We start from the raw sequence: 21,088 nt of genomic DNA on the forward strand, positions 1-21,088 counted from the left end.
ACACAGCTGGCATCTGTCAGGTACGGCTAGCCCGCAGATCCTGAGCCCACTCCATGCAGCAGATGTGTGACGTACCTGTAAATCTTGTCTGCACATGAGAATCGGTCGGTTCATTTCATTCATACATTTCCAGGAAGAATAACAGAGGGTCGGTAAAATGTTGAGTTTTCTTTAAAAATTGGTGCTGATGATAAATTTCCCCCAAAGTCCCTACAGGCCCCAAAGTCCCTACCTGCTTTGCGTCTGGGCCACTTTCTGTTGCAGGATCTGGGTCTGAAACCTCCGAACCAAGACGAAAACAGCGGCCGCGGCGCAGATGATGATGGAAAACACCACAGCGCAGGCAATGGCGGCAAGGCGGTGATGGGTCATTCTGTAGTCGCAGGTTTGTCCCATGTACCAAAAATCTCTGCCGATCGGGCACCTGATGGGGTCAGGACAGAATCAGAAGTGATGGACACGAAATCCCCCCCAACTACAACAATAAACCACTGAGCAAACAATCAACCCTCAAGACTACAGGTGACCTGATGGCTCCTCAGTTTCCTCCCTCCGCGCTCCGGCTCTCACCGTGGCACACAGAACTCCATGCATAATACTCACTGGCACTCAGGGTCCTGCCCTTTGCGGTGGATGCAGATGCCGTTGTTGTGGCAGAAGACACTGTGACAAGGTGACAAACAGAGAGCGCTGAGCTTCCGCAGAGGCACGCACCGGAAACCCCGAGGACAAGCGAACCAGTCACTACATGGGTCAGCACGGCTGTCTGTAGGGAGGAGACGAGATGCAGGAATGAAAGAGATGACACCAAGGACTAGAAGGCCAAGAGTAGCAAACCACTAGACACCAGGGACTGGAAAATTACATCAATGGACACCAAGAACTGGAGTATTACACAACTGGACACCAGGGACTGGAGTAATAAACTATAGGACATCAGGAACTGGATTAATAGTCTGGTGGACACAAAGGATTGGAATAATAAATGAATGGACATCAGGGACTGGAGAATTAAAAAACTGGACACTGGAATATTATACCACTGGACACCAAGGATTGGAAATTTACACCACTGGATCCCAGTGCCCTAGAGTATGGAACATTACACCACTAGACACCAGGGACTGGAATAATAGACCACTTGAAACCAGGGACTAGAATTATAAACCACTGGACACCAAGGACTGGAATTAGAAACCAATGGACACCAGGAACTGAAGAAATACCGTAAATAAGTGGTTGCTAGGGACACATATAACACCACTAAACATCAGGGACTGGAATAATAAACTAAAGGACTCCAGGGATTGGAGTAATAATCCACTGGACACCAGGGACTGGAGTAATAAACCATTGGAGAACCAGCACTAGAATAATAAACTAAAAGACACCTGTAATTGGAGTAAGAATCCAATAGACACCAGACACTGGAGTAATAACCTATTGGACACCATAAACTAATGGACACCAGACACTGGAGTAATAACCTATTGGATACCATGGACTGGAGTAATAAACTAACGGACACCAGACACTGGAGTAATAACCTATTGGACACCAGGGACTGGAGTAATACACTTTTGGCCATCAGGAACTGGAGTAATAAACTATAGGACTCCAGGGATTGGAGTAATAAACTATAGGACTCCCAGGGACTGGAGTAATAAACCATTGGAAACCAGGGACTGATTAATAACTTATTGGACACCAGGATCTGGAGTAATAAACCAATGGACACCAGGGACTGTAGTAATAAACTATTGGACACCAGGGACTGATTAATAACTTATTGGACACCAGGATCTGGAGTAATAAACCAGTGGACACCAGGGACTGGATTAATAACTTACTGGACACCAGGGACTGAAGTAATAAACTATAGGACACCAGGGACTGGAGTAATAAAATATTGGACACCAGGGACTGGAGTAATACACTATAGGACACCAGGGACTGGAGTAATAAACCATTGGAAACCAGAACTGATTAATAACTTATTGGACACCAGGATCTGGAGTAATAAACCGTTGGACACCAGGGACTGGATAAATAACTTACTGGACACCGGGGACTGAAGTAATAAACTATAGGACACCAGGGACTGGAGTAATAAACTATTGGACACCATGGACTGGAGTAATAAACTATTGGACACCAGGGACTGGAGTAATAAACTATTGGACACCAGGGACTGGAGTAATAAACTATTGGACACCAGGGACTGGAGTAATAAACTATTGGACACCAGGGACTGGAGTAATAAACCATTATAGATCAGGGTGTGTTACAATGAACTACAGAGAATCAGGGACTGAAACATTACACAAATGGACACCAGATACTGGAACAATAAACTACTGGACACCAGGGACTGAAGTAAAATACCACTGGACACCAGGGACTGAAGTAAAATACCACTGGACACCAGGGAGCGGCATTTTAAGCCACTGACTACCAGGGACTAGAGTAATATTCCAGTCCCTCTTGTCCAGTGGCTTAATAAAGGCTTCTTTCCATCTTGCACATTTGCGGCTCATCCCCAGGACCTGGAATGGAGGACTGGCCTCTATTCTCCAAATTCATTTGTATGAGAAATGTGACATATGGCCGGCACATTGTCTTCTCTTTCAGACCAGCGTAGATTTATGGTATATTCTCCGGACAGGTTCTCAATGTCTGAGAAGGGAAAACCACGATAAGCCACTTGGGCAGAAATTTGACTAAATTGTGGAACCCCAGGAACGTGGTACTGAAAATAGCTTAGAAAAACAGTTTGGCCTCGCCTGACGTCAGTAAGTGACACTGTGATAAAAGGTGACAGGCGTTTATAGAGGATGGTACGAGCGCTGGGAGCACAGGACGGGTCACCGGGTCACCTCCCCAAAGAGGAATATACCTCGTCATTCCAGGAAGAAAACATTTCCATGTTCCTACCATGGAAACAGGTCAAAGTTCACATCATTTCTAATGCGGCGACTAATCAGGGGGCCGAGGTCTGATCAGGGGTCTCCTCACCTGTCAGGGTGGTGTTATAGATCCTATAGGGTTTTTCCGAGGACTCCAAAAGCATGGATGGATTAGAGAGGACCAGTTCCTGCGCGGCAGACATCAGGCTCCCGGGGCGCACGCTGAACACCACTTTGTATTCCATGGCAGTGCCAGCCACCCTGAAACGACAAGCGGAAGACATTGCCAGGATGCCTGAAAGGCAGATTTACTAAGTGCATTAAAAATATCCTACAATAAAGGGAGGAGAACCTGCATCCAGCATACCAAGCGGGGGCGACACAATAGGCGGGCACGGGTGCACATGGCTGGGGCTGGCAGGAGACGTTCTGGGGGTTGGGAAAGCTGGGTAGATTGTCTGAACGTGGAACCAATTTCCTTTGACACAATGGGGTTGTCATTACTATATTTCCCCTTTTTATATTTGGAAGCTTGTATTGTACACTAGACCGCCCCTCTCTGACCCCTGCCGTACATGCAGCACTATACACCAAAAGGTAAAGTATTATCTAAAAATTACCTGCTGCATAAATTGTAATGATTTTTCTTTTATTTTCCATGTCACTTTTTAGTTTTTTAAAAAAAATAATTTTTCACACTGAACAACAAAATCTGAAACTTCTCAGACATTTCATTATCATCAGAGGCAGGTTTACAATAACAGTCTACACCTGTGTATATGTTACACAGCTAACCTTCTCCCCCTTCTGTACAAAATACTGATACTGCTATATTCAGTAGATAACACAGGATCCATCATTCCAAACAGGTGATGTCACAGCTCACCTCCTCCTCCTGTACAATGACTGATAACGCCTCTATATACAGTACATAGCACAGGATCCACTTTTCACAATAGGTGATGTCACAGCTCACCTTCTCCTCCTGTACAATGACTGCTAACACCTCTATACACAGTAGATAGCACAGGATCCACCATTCACAATAGGTGATGTCACAGCTCACCTCATCCTCCTGTGTAATGACTGATCACACCTCTACAGTAGCAAACACAGGATCCACCATTCAAAATAGATGATGTCACAGCTCACCTCCTCCTCCTGTACAATGACTGATAACACCTCTACATACAGTAGAAAACAGAGGATCCACCATTCACAATAGGTTATGTCACAGCTCACCTCCTCCTCCTGTATGATAACATTTCTATACAGCAGATAACAGATTCCACTTTTCACAATAGGTGATATCACAGCTCACCTCCTCCTGTACAATGACCAATAATACCTCTATGTACAGTAGATAGCACAGAATCCACCATTCACAATAGGTGATGTCACAGCTCACCTCCTTCTGTACAATGACTGATAACATCTCTATATACAGTAGATAACACAGGATCCACCATTCACAATAGGTGATGTCACAGCTCACCTCCTCCTCCTGTATGATAACATTTCTATACAGCAGATAACAGGTTCCACTTTTCACAATAGGTGATATCACAGCTCACCTTCTCCTGTACAATGACCAATAATACCTCTATATACAGTAGATAACACAGGATCCACCAATCAATTTTCAAGTGCTATTTTTCAAAACATGTATGTCAGAGTTACATTTGTGTTGCCTTTTTATGATTTAATGGAAAAAAGAACAATCTCACAATTTTTTACGCCATTTACCGATCACCGGGAATAATCTTTTTACTGCATGTTGCATTATCTTTTTTTTTATCCGTTTTTTCATCTTTTCACACTTTTTTTCCCAGAAAACAAGTCCCATGATCTCATTCATAATTTTGTAGGAAAATAAAATATTTTGACTTATTTTATTTCTAATGTACAGATATAAAGAAATGCACTGAGAAAACTATCAGTATGCGCCAGTACAAAGTGCCTGTAAAGAAGAATACAATTTAGCTCTTTGTTCCAATATTTAGCAGTGCAGCCTGTGGCTCATTGATAAAGCTCCTGCCTGCTATGCAAGAGGCTGTAAGTATGCATGTATGCTTCATGGTGCTGTATTACATATAGTGATGGCCAGGGGTGGAACGATAGCGGTAGCAGGGATTGTGACCGCAACGGGGACTGGGGGTGCAGGGGGCCCGCTGGTCCCGGCTTCAGCTGGATGTGGGTAAGAGGCCCCACATCCAGCTGAATGCATCGCAGTGCAGAGACCCATCAGATCCCTGCACTGCAATACACGCTGCAGGCGACAGAATGGCCGGCAGGCAGCTGACATCGGCGTCCCCACAACTGAGGTGGCGCATGACAATGACATATACTTCGCCATAGCACAGACACTGATGAAACTGCCTGCCACTGCAGAGAAGGACACTGCGCAACGTGGGAGCCGGGGAGGGTGAGTATAGTCTATACCAGGAGGGGGACCGTAAATACCAGGAAGGGCCCAGGACAGGAACATATATACCAACAGGGAGACAGTATATAGCAGGAGGGGCCCAGTAGAGGAACATATATACAAGGAGGGACCCATGAGAGGAACATATATACGAGAAAATAGACAGTACATACGAGGACGGGGACAGTATAAAACAGAAGGGGCCCAGGAGAGGAACATATACTAGGAGGGAGACAGTATATACCAGGAGGGGCCCAGGACAGGAATATATATACCAACAGGGGGACAGTATATAGCAGGAGGGGCCCAGTAGAGGAACATATATACCAGGAGGGACCCAGGAGAGGAACATATATACGAGAAGGGGGACATTACGTACGAGGATGGGGACAGTATAAAACAGGAGGGGCCCAGGAGAGGAACATATATACTATTAGAGGGACAGTATATAACAGGAGGGGCCCAGGAGACGAACAGTATATACCAGGATGGGGGACATATTTACTAGGATAGGCGACATACCAAGATGGGGGTATACATACCAGGATGGGGTATATATACCAGAAAGGACATATTTACCAGAAAGTAGCCCAGGATGGGGGGCATTTACCAGATCGGGGGTCATATTTACCAGGAAGGAGCCCAGGATGGGGTACATTAGAATATGGTGGGGAACATTACTACATAGGGGGGGGGGAAACTCGTATGTTTTTATAGGATTTAGAAGGCTAAATGTATACATACATATACATCCATCTGACCAACATGTGGGGCTGGTGGAAAACCCAGTTCCAAATTTTGCACCAGGGCCCATCAACCTCTAGTAATGCCACTGGTGATGGCTGCAGTCTGTTTTAGGGACAGCTGTCCTATCAATCGAGCAATGAGGACCATGATCTCGGAAGTGGTCTTGTTACTCACGTCACATTCAGAATCTCAATCTTATCAAATCCCGGGGTAGACTTGTAAGCAGAAGTCAACTGGAAGAAAATACAAGCGGAAGGAAAGTGACAACATTGTTTATATAAGCAACCAGACTTCAAATCCAGGGCTGGTCCTATGTTGGGACACTGACCTCTTGTAGGAGAAGTGGTCTGCAGGAGTCCAGTTGCTCACATACGGTGCGGTGGGTCATGGTCACTTTGTAGGTGACGTTAATGGTTTGCACTGATGGAGGAGAGGAGCGAGATTCAGAATTATTATAATCGGGAGAGATACGGAAAGTATATATACATACTGAAACGGACAATTTTTTGAGAACCGGCTTCGAAACGTTTAGGTGGGAAATATTCTAGTGTGAAAATTTCTAGAAACGCCAGATAGACACCAGATCGTAATTGGTAAATAAAATAGAGACTGTGAAGGGGTTGACTCAAGTTACCGATCCCAAAATTGGGATCTGAAGTGCCTCGTTAGAATGGAGCGATGGCCACCACTCCATTCATGGTCCATCTGTAGGCTGGTGTGGTGCCATTTTTTGCAAGAAAGCATCCATATTTTGATAGCTCTGTACAGAAAACCCACTTTGACATCTTTATGAACAATCTTTCCTTCTTTCTAAAAAAGGTCAATGTGCAAATGTAGGTTTGAGAATACTCAAGACAAACGAAGAGAAAAACAACAGGTAAAATCTATCGAGGAGAAGAAATTATTCCAGTCTGGGCAATAAACGGATCATGACTGACCTTTAAAGACTGGCTGCTGTTCATCTACGATGAAGATTCGGTCCCTCCCGGGCTGCGCTGACATCATCTCACCAACATTCTGGGTGGTGAACATGTTGGATTGCGAAGATGTTGCCGACTTCGATTCAGTTATGGAACTTTTTGCTGTCGTAAGCCCACTGGCACGGTATTTTATTGAAGTATGTCTTCTCGTAGGGTAAAATGTTGGTAATTTTGAAGACAACGTTGGTTCTGAGTCCTGTCTACCATCTTGGCTTTGATGTCCTCCAGGAAATGTTGAGCTGGATATCTCACTCCAAGGTCCTGCAGTGGTGTGTGACCCAACATGTCCATCACTTACACCTGGTGTCCCTGGTACGGAGGTTAGATGATCTTTTGGCGTTTGATCTTCTGTAGAAAGAAGCTCTGATCTAGCCCTTGTGATGTGTTGAGATGTTTGAGTTTCCAAATCTTTTTGAGCTTGTGTTGACAGTAAATGTCCTCTGTGAGTTGGCGATATGGCACCATAGGGTGTGTTGGGGGTCTCAGGAATCTTAGAAGTTGGTTCGGATGATTCCGTAACATCCCTACCGTATCCCTTTGCATTGTTTGGGTTTAGTGATTCCGTTTTTGGTATCAATGATTCTGTCCAATTCTTTACGAGTGTCTCAGTAGGAGTGGTGGACCCTCTTCTTGGCTGGCTAGTTGGCACAGTTTTACCCTTTGTGATATGTTGTGTCTGTGTGAGGAGTTCCGTATAGCTTTCCGTGGTCGTTTTTTGGTGTATAGGTGATTTTGAGCTGCTATTGGTTGTGTATAGTTCAGTTTGGGTCGGTGTTACAGTTTGAGTCTTTTCAAGCCATCTGGTAGAAGTCCTTGTGATTGGTTCTGTTTGTGTGATCGAATACACTGGGCTGCTTGTGTTTGGCATTGCTTGAGTAATTAGTTCTGTTTCTGTCCAACTAACCAGTCTGGTGCCGGTTATAGGGGTGGTAGATTCTGAGTTGCCCTTTGTGATGGTTTCAGTTTGTGTTGTAGGTAGAGACTTGTTTAAGACCAAGTCTCCTTGTAACTCGGTGTGGCCAAGTGTTATTGCTTGTTTACTACTATGTGGAGCTGTTGAAGGCTCAGTGTACAGATTATCTGTGGATAGTTTTGTGTGTGCTTCATTGAAGACCGTCAAGGTTTCAAGATCAGATGGTTTGTGAGTGGTCAACGAATGCTTGGTCACATTAAATAGATGATGATGAGTCTCGGTGTTTGGGGTTGAGTTAGGCCATGGCTCAGTGGAGGATCGTATCCTGACTTCTGTAGACTCGTTTTGTGTGGACAGATCTGGATAAGTCTGCGTGGACTGATAAGGTGAGCCATGTGTGGTCAGATCTGGCTGGCTTTGTGTAGGTTCCACTGGTAGGGTTTCCTCAACTAATTTAACCTGGAACTGTGTGGTCAACTCTATCTCGTTTACAGTAATTACCCTGAGGCTGCTGTGTACTAAGACCTCAGTCTCTGTGTGTGTGGCTACATGTGAAGTTAATGTTGGCTGGGTTTGGGTGTTATGGTCTATCTGAAACTCTTCAGTTGTGTTATACATGGTTGACTGTGTTGGTAGATGTTTCTGCTTTATCGGTTTGATGGTTTTATTTGGTTGGGGACTTTGTAGGCTCTCATATTCCGAACTGTTAGGCATGTGTGGACCTCTCATGACAGATTCAAAAAGTGTTGTGAACACCCGTTGAGTCTGAGCTGGTGACTGACTTAAACTACTTAGATTTTGTAAACTTTGGGTGGTTGATTTTGATTCTACCGTGAAGAGCATCCAAGGACTTGGTGTGGCTGTTTCAGGTTCAGAGAGGTTCTTCCTTAGGTGGGACAAGGTACTTGCACCCAAATCTGATCCATTCATTACAGTTCCTTGACTTTCATGAAAACCTCTTGTCTCCTCTTGCCGTGGAGAGTGACTTGGATGGTGCTTTTTGCCAGTGTGATCTAGAGAGACATGAGTAGAACTCATCTGATGTTGGACCCAGTGCTCATTATGCTCATGTGGATGAGTAAAGTTGTGTAGATGTCTTGGATGGTGTCTATTAGTACCACTTATCCTTGCCGGGGATGTAACTGTATGTTGAGACACAGTGTTATCCGATTGATTGTGTTCACCCAATAAAGAGTGTTTATGGTGTTTATGACTATGTGTCTGGTTCCGATGAATGTGTCCACCTGATGTCAGTTCTGGACGAGTCTGGTATTGCTGCTCCACGTTGTTGTGGACTTGTACTTTGGACTGGGTTGTTGTCCATACTGGAGTCCAGACCTCTGTGGCTTCTTCCACTGGATGGGTTTTCATATCAGAAGTTCTTTGGGTCTCGTTGATCACTGTCCCTATCGTTACAGTCTCAGTAGAACTGACTCGATTTATTTTGTCTGGTTCCAACTGAATTGTCCGATCTTGACCCAGTCCTGAAAGTTTATCCTCTCTTAAGTTCTCCATTGTCTGGTTATAGATCCCATTTATATCTGGTACCTTTATAGTTACTTTTGAGTTCAATTCTTGCCGTACTCCTGGCAAATGCAAACTTACGTCCCTCAAAAGTTCGTGTGTTAATAAGTCTCTCGTTCGATCGATTTGAGGGACCAAAGACATGTTTTCGGTTCTCCATACATGGTCTGATGTGTTCAAAGAGTTCAGTTCAGACAACATTTTCTTTTTTCCATAAATAAGACTGGAATTTGGCAAAGAGTGAGTAATATGGTTGATATTATGAAGGACGGACTGCGAACTATTGTTTGTTACACTTCTAAGCAAAGCTGAGGAACCGTTGGCTTTGCCTTGCAGTTTGTTGAGTTGGGAACCCAAGGCGAGATGTTTCAATCTTTCGGCAACTGGTGAGACGTTCTTTTGGCCAAGTTTTAAGCTGTTTCTCAATGGCGTTACAGCTCCGTGAGGTCTGACTGGCTCCGTTACACCAACACTAGCATTGGAGTGGTGGAAATGTCCCATTCCAGGTCTCATTGTAACATTTTTATGGTGGACGTGTGGTGGACTCTGATACCTGGCAGATGGGTTCTTCATTGTGGTCTTCATCATATTTTTGAGCTTGCTCTGAGGGGTTGGCGCTTTCTTGATGATTGGTTTCTTTATAGAGGACTCCCTCTGTGAAGGACTCTTGGAAGTAACGGGCATTTTGGTTGGGCGCAAATGAGTAATATTTTGTGCGTAGTTTATATCCTTGTGGTGGGTGGCATTTTTATGCCTTAAATTGGTGGTGTTTATTATTTTGCCACCATGTACCAGTTTGTCTTGGTCAGTGATTATAGAAGTATCCATAGGGGGAGAATGGAGTAATTTGCCATTTTTGGGAGCTGGAGAATGCACGGGAGTTTTCTTCATGGGTGCACGGGATCCTGATGGTTTTCGGAGGGGGGTCTGAGTAGTCACAGCCATGTTAAACTGAGACCCCAAAGTGGTTGTTGTGAAAGTTTCAACTTCATATGTGTAATTGGCAAGAAGTTCTGGAAGGCAAAAAAAAGTCAATTAGAAGTAATGGGGGTATACGAAAGCTAATGTCATCAGGAGCACCATGGCCGATATCACATATGGACATGCGGTTTGTACACTGTATAGCAGCATTATTTATGGGAATATCCAAGAATCCAGAGGCATCAGAGGATAATCCTTAAAAAATATCATAGCTGTATATTGAGGCTTGAGAAAGGCCAGATATGGCCGAAACGTTGTCTTTGCGTCTCATTGTTCTGATTTTATAATACTATAGTATAAAGACTTAAGTTTTTAAGACTTATCCTCTAATGTCTCAAGACTCTTGGATATACTACTGTTTTTTGGCCTAATGGGAGGTCCCAAGCACAGAATTTATCAGTGGTACATGGGGTTTGGACACTGGATTAAGAATTACTTATTGGTACAGCATAGTGATACTATTTGTACACCATATAGCAGCATTATTCACTTATACAGTACTGCAGCATTATGGTTAGACCATGGTGATGCTATTTGTACATGATATAGCAGCATTATTCACTTATACAGTACTGCAGCATTATGGTTAGACCATGGTGATGCTATTTGTACATGATATAGCAGCATTATTCACTTATACAGTACTGCAGAATTATGGTTAGACCATGGTGATGCTATTTGTCCACCGTATAGCAGCATTAATCATTTGTGCAGTATATTAGTAATATTTATGTGTACAGCATGGTGATGCTATTTGTCCACCGTATAGCATCATTAATGATTTGTGCAGTATATTAGTAATATTTATGTGTACAGCATGGTAATGCTATTTGCCCACCGTATAGCAGCATTATTCATTTATGCAGTATAGTAGCATTATTTATGTGTACGGCATGGTAATGCTATTTGTCCAACGTATAGCATCATTAATCATTTGTGCAGTATAGTAGTATTATTTATGTGTACAGCATGGTAATGCTATTTGTCCAACGTATAGCAGCATTAATCATTTGTGCAGTACAGTAGCATTATTTAAGTGTACAGCATGGTGATGCTATTTGTCCACCGCATAGCAGCATTATTCATTTGTGAAGTATAGTGGCATTACTTATGTATACAGCATGGTGATGCTATGTGTACCCTGTATAGCTGCATTATTTATTTGTACAGTATAGCAGCATTTATGTGCACAACACAGTGACGTTATCTATTCCATTAGGACAGCATTAGCTATGTACACTGTATGATGACATTCAATTCACTTTTCCATTACAGCTTGTGCATTTCCTAGAATTTTCCAGTTTCCGTGTCCTTAATTTCAGCATTAGACGTTTATAAAGTAGACGATCATAAAATGCAAAGTCAGATTTCATCCCAATATTTGCTACACTCATCAGAATTTCATACAACATCAGAGCAATATCCCCCCCCCCCCCCCCCCGTCGCCCTCTGCTAATTACAAAACCAGAATTTGGGTTTATTGCAGGGGGTGAGTGAAGAAGCACATGTAGATTACCGTAATTTTTTTTAGATTATTTCCATTTTTTCCACTCACTTTTCCATTTTGATCAGTCATAACATCTATGAAAAGCAACATCCTAATCCAAAATGCAACTTTTTTTTAATGTGGGGACATAAGCAGCAATGTAATCTGAAAAGACTGGAATAAAAGACTCATGTAGGATGTTTATGCCGCCATCGCAACCCGTTTTATTGCTCCAATGCAAAAAAAAAGGCAACTTTGCAAATAATCTTGATTACAAATCTCACACTTTTTTGTGTATGCAGCTCCCACGCAGACTCATGTGGCTCCACAGTACCAGACTACAAGCAAACCTTATCCTGTCTGATCCTGCAATCATTCTCCTTTCATCTGGCTGCTACAAAGTGACATAGAAGACGTCTGGCAGAAAAAGACCGCGCTGAGCATTTAGTCTTTCCTTTTATTATAGGCTGCTCTTGTATTTATATTTGGAAGGGTAACGATATTTGGGTGACATGTAGAACAGAGTATGACTGCAGCATCAGACTACAAAGTGTTTGTTTGTAGTCTGTCGCCATGGAGACACATAGGTCTGCACTAGAGCTGTATACACAGACTCATTTTACTATCTATATTAAAAAAAAAATCCTAAAATCTCGCTGTTTTCACAATGAGTTTCATTATTTGCCTAATGCTTCCAGCTCGGTAAAGATCACTTCTCGACAGCCATCTTATTATCATAACAGGAAAAGAAAGGTATCACTTATATAAAGATTACTCAGTACCCATCGATCTACAAAAGGTGATGTCACAGCTCACCTCCTCCTCCTGTACAATGACTGATAACACTTCTATATACAATAGAGAACATAGGATCAACCATTCACAATGGAAAATGTCACAGCTCACCTCCTCCTCCTGTACAATGACTGATAACACTTCTATATACAATAGAGAACATAGGATCAACCATTCACAATGGAAAATGTCACAGCTCACCTCCTCCTGTACAATGACTGATAACACTTCTATATACAATAGAGAACATAGGATCAACCATTCACAATGGATAATGTCACAGCTCCTCCTCCTATACAATCACTGATAACCCATGATCCACCATTTACAATAGGTGATATCACAACTCACCTCCTCCTTCTATACAATCACTGATAACACCTCTATATACAGTAGAGAACATATTATACACCATTCCCAACATGTGATATCAGAGGTTTCCTCCTGTACAATGACTGGTAACACCTCTATATACAGTAGATAACACAGGATCCACCATTCACAATAGGTGATGTCACAGCTCACTTCCTCCGTTTCCTGTACAATGACTGATAAGACCTCTATAAACATAAAACATAGGAGCCACCATTCACAATAGGTGATATCAGAGGTTTCCTCCTGTACAATGACTGATATCACCTCTATATACAGTAGACAACACAGGACCTAACATTCACAATAGGTGATATCACAGCTCACCTCCTCCCCCTCCTGTACACAGACTGATATAACCTCTATATTCTGTAAAAAACGTAGGATCCGCCATTCACAATAGGTGATATCACAGCTCACCTTCTTCTCCTGTACAATGACTTATAACACCTCTATACACAGTAGAGAACCTGGGATCTACCATTCACAATAGGTGATGTCACAGCTCACCTCCTCCCTCTCCCTGCACAGTGACCTTTAAACGGAACATACAGCATAGACACAACACTCACACGTAGAATTGGATGAACACCTCATTCCATTGTTGTATATGGCACATGAAGCATATTTCTAAATGCTGATAAACAGAAGCTAAGATAAGATGGCCACCACATAAACAAGTACAGAGAATAGAACTAGAAATAAAAAAAAAATAAAAAAATAAAAATATATTAAAAAAAAAAAAAAAGGTTTTGCTATCTGTATTTAGTAAATATGTTAGGCTAGTTTCACACTTGCGTTGTTTTGACGCAAACGGAATCCGTCACTAATGTAGTACAGTTCATTTATTTACATTGGAAGCGGGACATCATGTGGACACAAGCGGTACTGCATGACACACACACGCGCCATAGTAACGCGCTTCCAATGTAAAGAAATGAACTGTACTACATTACTGACGGATTCTGTTTGCGTCAAAACAACGCAAGTGTGAAACTAGCCTTAGTTATAGATTCCCTTTAATATCATCATCATTCAACACCAAAAATGGACACAATGACCGTACCCATGGCAGTGCCACAGAATCATTAAAGTTGCCAACACAGTGGGTATGCAGCACTCGCACAGAAGCAGGAGCACCCTACAAATGTATAATTGGGATTTTTTTTGTGCCGTTTCCTTAAAAGTGAATAAGTGACAACCACAGAGGGTTTGAAAGCAAAAAGGAAAGCGATGGCAGCGGGCCAAGCATTAGACCTAACAAAACATTGACTTAAGGATAACAAAGTCAATGTTTTGGAGTGGCCATCACAAAGCCCTGATCTCAATCCTATTGAAAATTTATGAGGAAATCTGAAAAGCCCAGTGCAAGCAAGGCGACCTACAAACATGGCTCAGCTACACCAGTTCTGTCAGGAGGAATTGGTCCAAATTCCTACCAACTATTCTGAGAATCTTGTGGAAGGATCCAAAACGTGTCACCCAAATCACACAGTGTAAGGGCAATGGCACCAAATACTAATGACATGGAGGAAACTTTTGACTTTGTAGAAAATAATAAAAATGACATAAAACATTATCTCATATTATTCTGGCATTTGGCAAATAGAAATAATTTTGGTTCCTAATTGACCAAAATCGGGAAAGGTTTATTCTGATTTCAAGTCAGATAGTGAGAAAAACCTGTAGATGTGTCTTTATAAAGAGCGGAAGGAAAAACCTGCAGATGTTTCTTTATAAAGAGCGGAAGGAAAAACCTTCAGATGTGTCTGTATATCAAGAATAGGGAAAAACCTGCAGATGTGTCTTTATAAAGAGCGGAAGGAAAAACCTGCAGATGTGTCTTTATAAAGAGCGGAAGGAAAAACCTGCAGATGTGTCTGTATATCGAGAATAGGGAAAAACCTGCAGATGTGTCTTTATAGAGAGCGAAGGGAAAAACCTGCAAATATGTCTGTATATAGAGTGGAGGGAAAAATCTGCAGATGTGTCTGTATAGAGAGCAGAGGGAAAAATCTGCAGATGTGTCTTTATAGAGAGTGAAGGGAAAAACCTACAGATGTGTCTGTATAGAGAGCGAAGGGAAAAACCTGCAGATGTGTCTTTATAGAGAGTGAAGGGAAAAACCTGCAGATGTGTCTTTATAGAGAGTGAAGGGAAAAACCTGCAGATGTGTCTGTATAGAGAGCAGAGGGAAAAACCTGCAGTTGTGTCTGTATAGAGAGAGTGGAGGGAAAAACCTGCAGATGTGTCTTCATAGAGAGCGAAGGGAAAAACCTGCAGATGTGTCTGTATAGAAAGCGGAGGGGGAAACCTGCAGATGTGTCCATATAGAGAGCGGAGGGAAAAACCTGCAGATGTGTCTTTATAGAGAGTGAAGAGAAAAATCTGCAGATGTGTCAGTATAGAAAGCGGAGGGAAAAACCTGCAGATGTGTCTGTATAGAAAGCGGAGGGAAAAACCTGCAGATGTGTCTGTATAGAGAGCGGAGGGAAAAACCTACAGAGGTGTCTTCTTTATAGAGAGTGGAGGGAAAAACCTGCAGATGTGTCTGTATAGAGAGCGGAGGGAAACTTCTGGTTTCAACTGTAGCAGAAGCAGTGTGGGGGATAATATATAGCAGTACTGAGTAGTGTAGCTGTGAATCCAGCACAGGGGTGCTGATTCTTTTTAGCGTTTTATTCCCTTCTCTCTCCATAGACTTCAACAGTCAGCTGTAATCTGGTACCTCAGTGATCTGGTAGCCTTCTTGTCTTGAGCAAGACAGCAGATTTTCAGAGAGTTCAGGAGGCATTTGGAGAAGTGGCTCATAAGTGGAGAAAGATTTTTTCTGATACATTACAAAGCTTCTTATAATCGCTTGTACAGTTGTTTTATGCAAAATTTAATGAAATGACGGCGACCATTTAACTTCGTGTTTTGTCTTTTTTTAAGGTCTTGTAACGCATCCAAAAATTATTAATGGACCCATTCAAGCAAAAATATATTGCAGAAATGAAAAAAAAAAAGGCTTTATAATGGCTCCAACGCCGTAAACTCGCGCCGGCTGCCAAAGCAATACTGCACAAGTAGTGGAAATTACTACCGACCTAAAGAAAGCGAAGGCTGTGTTGTGCGACCTGCGGGCGGCAGACGGGAGGCCAGGAGTGATATCCGAGGCCGCGCTTTATAGGACACAGGAGGACGCGGTAATTGCTCGGCCCATTTCTCATTCTCCACTTTCGTTGACAGCGTTTCTGAGAAGCCTCTAAGAAGCGGCGGACCTCTGACTGCCTGACCCTTATTAAGGAAACCTTCCCAATTTGGCAACCGGAGGGTACGCAGGAGGACGCGCGGCCGGCCATATTGTCCAGACTCCCGGACATGTTTTTCCATCGAGGATATTGTAAGTGAAAGTTTGATGACTTCTCAAGCTGACGTGGATACGGCGCGGAGTTGGCCGGCGAGCGGCTGCAGCATCCTGTCCCTCTGTTTCCTGAGGCCGGATAGGATTCCTGTTGTCTGTTTCCTTAGATCCCCATGGACACAGGACTGTGACCTTATCTGCCGGAAAACCTGTCCCCCGATAAGGTGGAGAAGCCAAGGGAAGGGGGCGTTGCAGGCAATTCACTCTACAGGAACCACTTGGTGATCGAGAGTTGCTGATTTGCAGATAAATCCGTGAACATATTCCCTAATCGCCAGTAATTCACACCCAGAAATGTCGGATTGGAAATAGTCCTCCTTGAACTTTTTCGGGGGATATTTCAATATGCTATGAACCATTTGGCAGTTGTTACACTACCACCAAGGGTTGCAGGTACACTAGAATGATGTGTGGCGCCCCTGAGGCTTCAGAAGACACAGGGTACTGCACCTGACTTAAGGTACAGTGCTCAACCCGGATCCATATGAGGTCGGTGCCGGTTCCACTTACACAACTCACACACACAACTTGGTTGCCCTCCTTTACTGCGGACCGGGCTAGGTTTGGGTTAAAAGGGATCGCCAGCGTGGTTGGGTCTTTAGGACACCACTACACGTGGGATCCCCAATCCACTAGTGGCGGGAACCTGGGACGGAAGGAGCAAGCACCTAGGGAAGTGAGGAGTCAACACAACAGTTAGAGAGTTCTCCAGCAGGAGAGGAAGACAGCAGTCGGGTTTTACCAATGGCTCTGGTAGGACGCAGGAGTCAATACAGTCGCCGAGGGGAGAGCTTGATTGCTCCCTCGGGACCGGCGTTGAACAGGGTGCAGAATCCTAGGGTAGATTATTCTCCAAGTTGTCCACCAAAATCTGCAGGTTTGGGGGATTGCACGTCCCTCCAGCCCCCGCAGTTCCCGGAGCACAGTGCCAAATAGGATCTGGGGTCATTTTCCAAGGTAGCCCCCGCAGCGGACCCGCTGGCACCTGCATATGGGCAGGAAGTACAGACTTTTCAAGAACCAGGGGTCCCCAAGAGCGTTAGGCCATGGGGATCCAACACCAAGCGCAAGGAGGAAGGCACCAACGTCCATTGCACTGGCTCTGACTTCTAAAGGATCCGGGTTCGACGGGGCCCATCACAGCTGGTGACCGGTACTTCCCAGGCGAGTTGCATAACTAAGTAAAACACCTGGAACCCACAGAGACTGTATCCGCCTGTCATTCCCGGCGCCCCACACCTAGGGGCCCGCCACTACTACTCCCCTCATCATCCTCCCCGGGGCCCGCGCCACCTGTGGGGAGCAGAAACACCTCATCTGCTACTACAATCTGCCCCAGAAGACAGCGACAGCAGCGGCGGCTAATTCCCTGGCCGCATACCAAAGGTGGCATCACAAAATCAACCTCCACCATCATGCTTATTCCGCCTCTCCCTCCGTGTACACCTCGGGGTCACGAAACCGGGCAGGGTCACCCGTGATGTCACCTGACCCTCACCGGCCCTGTGACGAGAATTTTCCCCCGACCCCCTGAGGTGCTACAGATGCTAAGCACTAAGGTGTAGTGAGGCGCAAAAACCGCTAGGGTTCGCCAGAACCCAAGCGGGGAATGTCTGCAGAGTAGTCGATCAAGCCGAGAGTCAGAAGCCGGGAGGTAATGTCAGTACAGAGGAACAAGAGAAGCCGCGGTCACGTGCAAGCCGGAGGTCGGTAAGCCAGGAGGTAGCATCAGGTACAGAAGGGGAGCAGAGCTGTGGTCAGAGTACAAGCCGGAGTCGAGAGCAGAGAGGACACGTCAGTACAGAAGAGAGAGCAGAGCCAAAGTCACAAAACAAGCTGGAAGTCAGGGAGACAGGGGAAGCGGAGGGACAGGGAATGGAAAGTTAGGTAGCAGGACAAGGTCAGAACAACTCACAGAACCAGAATTGTACACTGCAGAGCAGGAACTATTACTGGCGCCGTCCCGGGTGAAACGGCTCCAAGATAAGGCAGAGTGATCCCCCGAAATGAGGCATGACCGAATAGGCAATTCAGGCACAGACCCTGGAGCAAATGGACAACAAGAGAACACACATTACAAATTGGCTCTGCAGAGAGCAGAGCCACAAGAGAATCATGACAGCAATGCCGGGAGCCAAGTTGGTGGCTCCAATCACTGGCAGATATAGACAGAAAAAGGCCCCCGCACAAGAACAGTATCTGGGCTCTTTTCAGTCCAATAACTCATCAAAAGTCACAATTCCACCTGTTTTGGAAGTAGAAATGGACCCGCCAACCTCTTGAGTTGCACCAATGATATGTCCGCCCCTGCCTCCAATGTTTTAATCTCTTGGAACTGGTGTAGAGGCATTGAGGCAGCTTTTATTTCACCATTATAGTCCATGTCTGTCTTTTTCAAATCCCACCAAAAACCATGGTGTCAATAGTTTGTGAAACCCTAAATCATTGGAAGATGGTCAAAGCCACGCTCCCTTCAAGCCCAACTACATGTAAAACCTAAAACCTTACGAAAAAGTTAAGATCACTCCCTACATCTCTCTATTCTGATTTTGGGTAAGGGATGTAGAAAGATGAGATTCGGGGACTTGGTGGAGAGTTACACAAATCTACAGATTCCAACATCTCAGATTCCTAGACGTCTCTCACTCTACGGGGATAAGTTGTGCCTCTTTCAAAGGTCCTACTATGTTCAAAGCTAAGAATTATGATGACAAGTGGTCCATTCTTTACTCTTCCATATTTCTCAAGACATGATGTGTAAGAAATTTTGATTGGTGGATGTTAGGGTGCTGAAACAATGGCCAAACATTCCATAATCTCAGATTCCTGGACATCTCACTCTCCGGAGGTTAAATTGTCTCTCTTTCAAAGGTCCTACTATGTTCAAAGATAAGATTTATGGTCGCCAGTGGTGCATTCTCTACTCTTCTATATGTCTCACGACGTGATGTGTCAGAAATTTTGATTGGTGGACATCAGGGTGCTAAAGCAATGGCCAAACGTTCCATAATCTCAGATTCCTAGACATCTCACTCTTCGGAGGTTGAGTTGTGTCTCTTTCAAAGGTCCTACTATGTTGAAAGCTGAGTTATGATCACAAGTGATGCATTCTCTACTCTTCCATATTTCTCAAGACATGATGTGTAAGAAATTATGATTGGTGGACGTCAAGGTGCTAAAACAATAGCGCAGAATACTCAACCAAACTCTTGAGTTTCTTACTTTCTGGTGTGGTCTTCCCAGAGAGAGCAGTAGGTGGTTAATAGATCCGTATAAAGTCTGTAGACGTTTCAAGCACCTTATACTGGGTCATCAGCTCTCTGAGGGGCAATCTGGGCATTTTTCCTCAGGTACAGGATGCCATGGTGGAGTCCAACAGGCTACGTTGCTTCGGATGGTGTAATTAGAAAAAGATTACCACGTGGCCACAACTTTGCCCACCCACATGGCCAGTGGCAGGACAATTTAATTTCACAATTATGAAGCCATTAGCCACCACGGTAGGTGTAGTTACAGCCACAAGGTCTCCTCTATTGGCAGCCAGTCATGCATAGTCCACCTTTCTGCTAATACCCTATGTGTATAGCGCTGTGCACCATATACAGTCCTGGTATATAGACAAGATTGGAGACAAAGCAAAGGAGTCAACTCTTTTCTATCCTGAAGAAAAACGCTAATCACTTGAGAATGGCAACACAACTTTTAATTGCCACCTCCACGGTGATCAGCTGAAGCCGCGACTAGTGGAGCATTGGCTGCGTATAATGGTGGTCCTGGGAGGCTGCGCCGGACACGTGTTTCAGTGTTGATGCCACGTGTTGTGTGTCATATTTGTCCTAGGACGCCCTAGATATAGTCTATAGGGAATCGTTAAACTACAATGCTGGAGTTTACACATCTGTTGTCTTGGCTTACAGTACACACAGAGCTGAAATACAGTGTCAGGCAGTGAGAACACACCCCAGATAGGAGAACGTCAGGGCCCTGACATCTGGAGAAGAGGACAATCCGAGCCTTTGTTCCCCGGAGGTGGAGAATAACATGGCAACCTCTGCTTCACAAATAAAAAAATCCAGGGAAGTAATGCACGAAAGCTGTTGTAAGAAGCGTACCACCATCCGTACCACCACCGGGTACTCCTAACGACTCCTGGTCACACTGCTATGGCAATAATGTCCGGCAAAATAGTGTCCAGAGGGCCAGCCTTACAGAAAACCAACCTCATGGAAGTCCACACTGCTCCAGCCTAATAGTAATTCCCACAAGGCCAACCTCATACGGTAATAGTCATCATAGTACCAGTCTCATAATACTTCCCACAATGCCAACCTCATAGTGGTCACCATAGTACCAGCCTAATAGTAATTCCCACAATGCCAACCTCATAGTGGTCACCATAGTACCAGCCTAATAGTAATTCCCACAATGCCAACCTCATAGTGGTCACCATAGTACCAGCCTAATAGTAATTCCCACAATGTCAACCTCAAGGTAACAGTTATAGTACCAATCTCACTGTACATCCTTTGATACCAACCTCATGGCAGTCCCCA

At 44.2% G+C, this 21,088-nt stretch overlaps 1 protein-coding gene across 2 annotated transcripts in view; it reads right to left on the reverse strand.

The window, feature by feature from the left end:
- LOC142245438 (uncharacterized) overlaps positions 1-21,088 on the reverse strand; it is a 54,259-nt gene that overhangs the window by 24,628 nt on the left and 8,543 nt on the right. For both annotated transcript variants that reach the window (XM_075318139.1, XM_075318138.1), the window contains exons 2-7: positions 7,017-10,508; positions 6,407-6,498; positions 6,253-6,311; positions 3,016-3,167; positions 604-766; positions 233-424 (exon numbers count right to left, since the gene is read on the reverse strand). In XM_075318139.1, coding sequence (XP_075174254.1) covers positions 233-424; positions 604-766; positions 3,016-3,167; positions 6,253-6,311; positions 6,407-6,498; positions 7,017-10,508 — 4,150 coding nt within the window. The remainder of the gene's footprint in view (positions 1-232; positions 425-603; positions 767-3,015; positions 3,168-6,252; positions 6,312-6,406; positions 6,499-7,016; positions 10,509-21,088) is intronic.

This window comes from Anomaloglossus baeobatrachus, chromosome 7 (genome assembly GCF_048569485.1).
Source record: "Anomaloglossus baeobatrachus isolate aAnoBae1 chromosome 7, aAnoBae1.hap1, whole genome shotgun sequence".
In the NCBI taxonomy this organism is placed as follows: Eukaryota; Metazoa; Chordata; class Amphibia; order Anura; family Aromobatidae; genus Anomaloglossus; species Anomaloglossus baeobatrachus.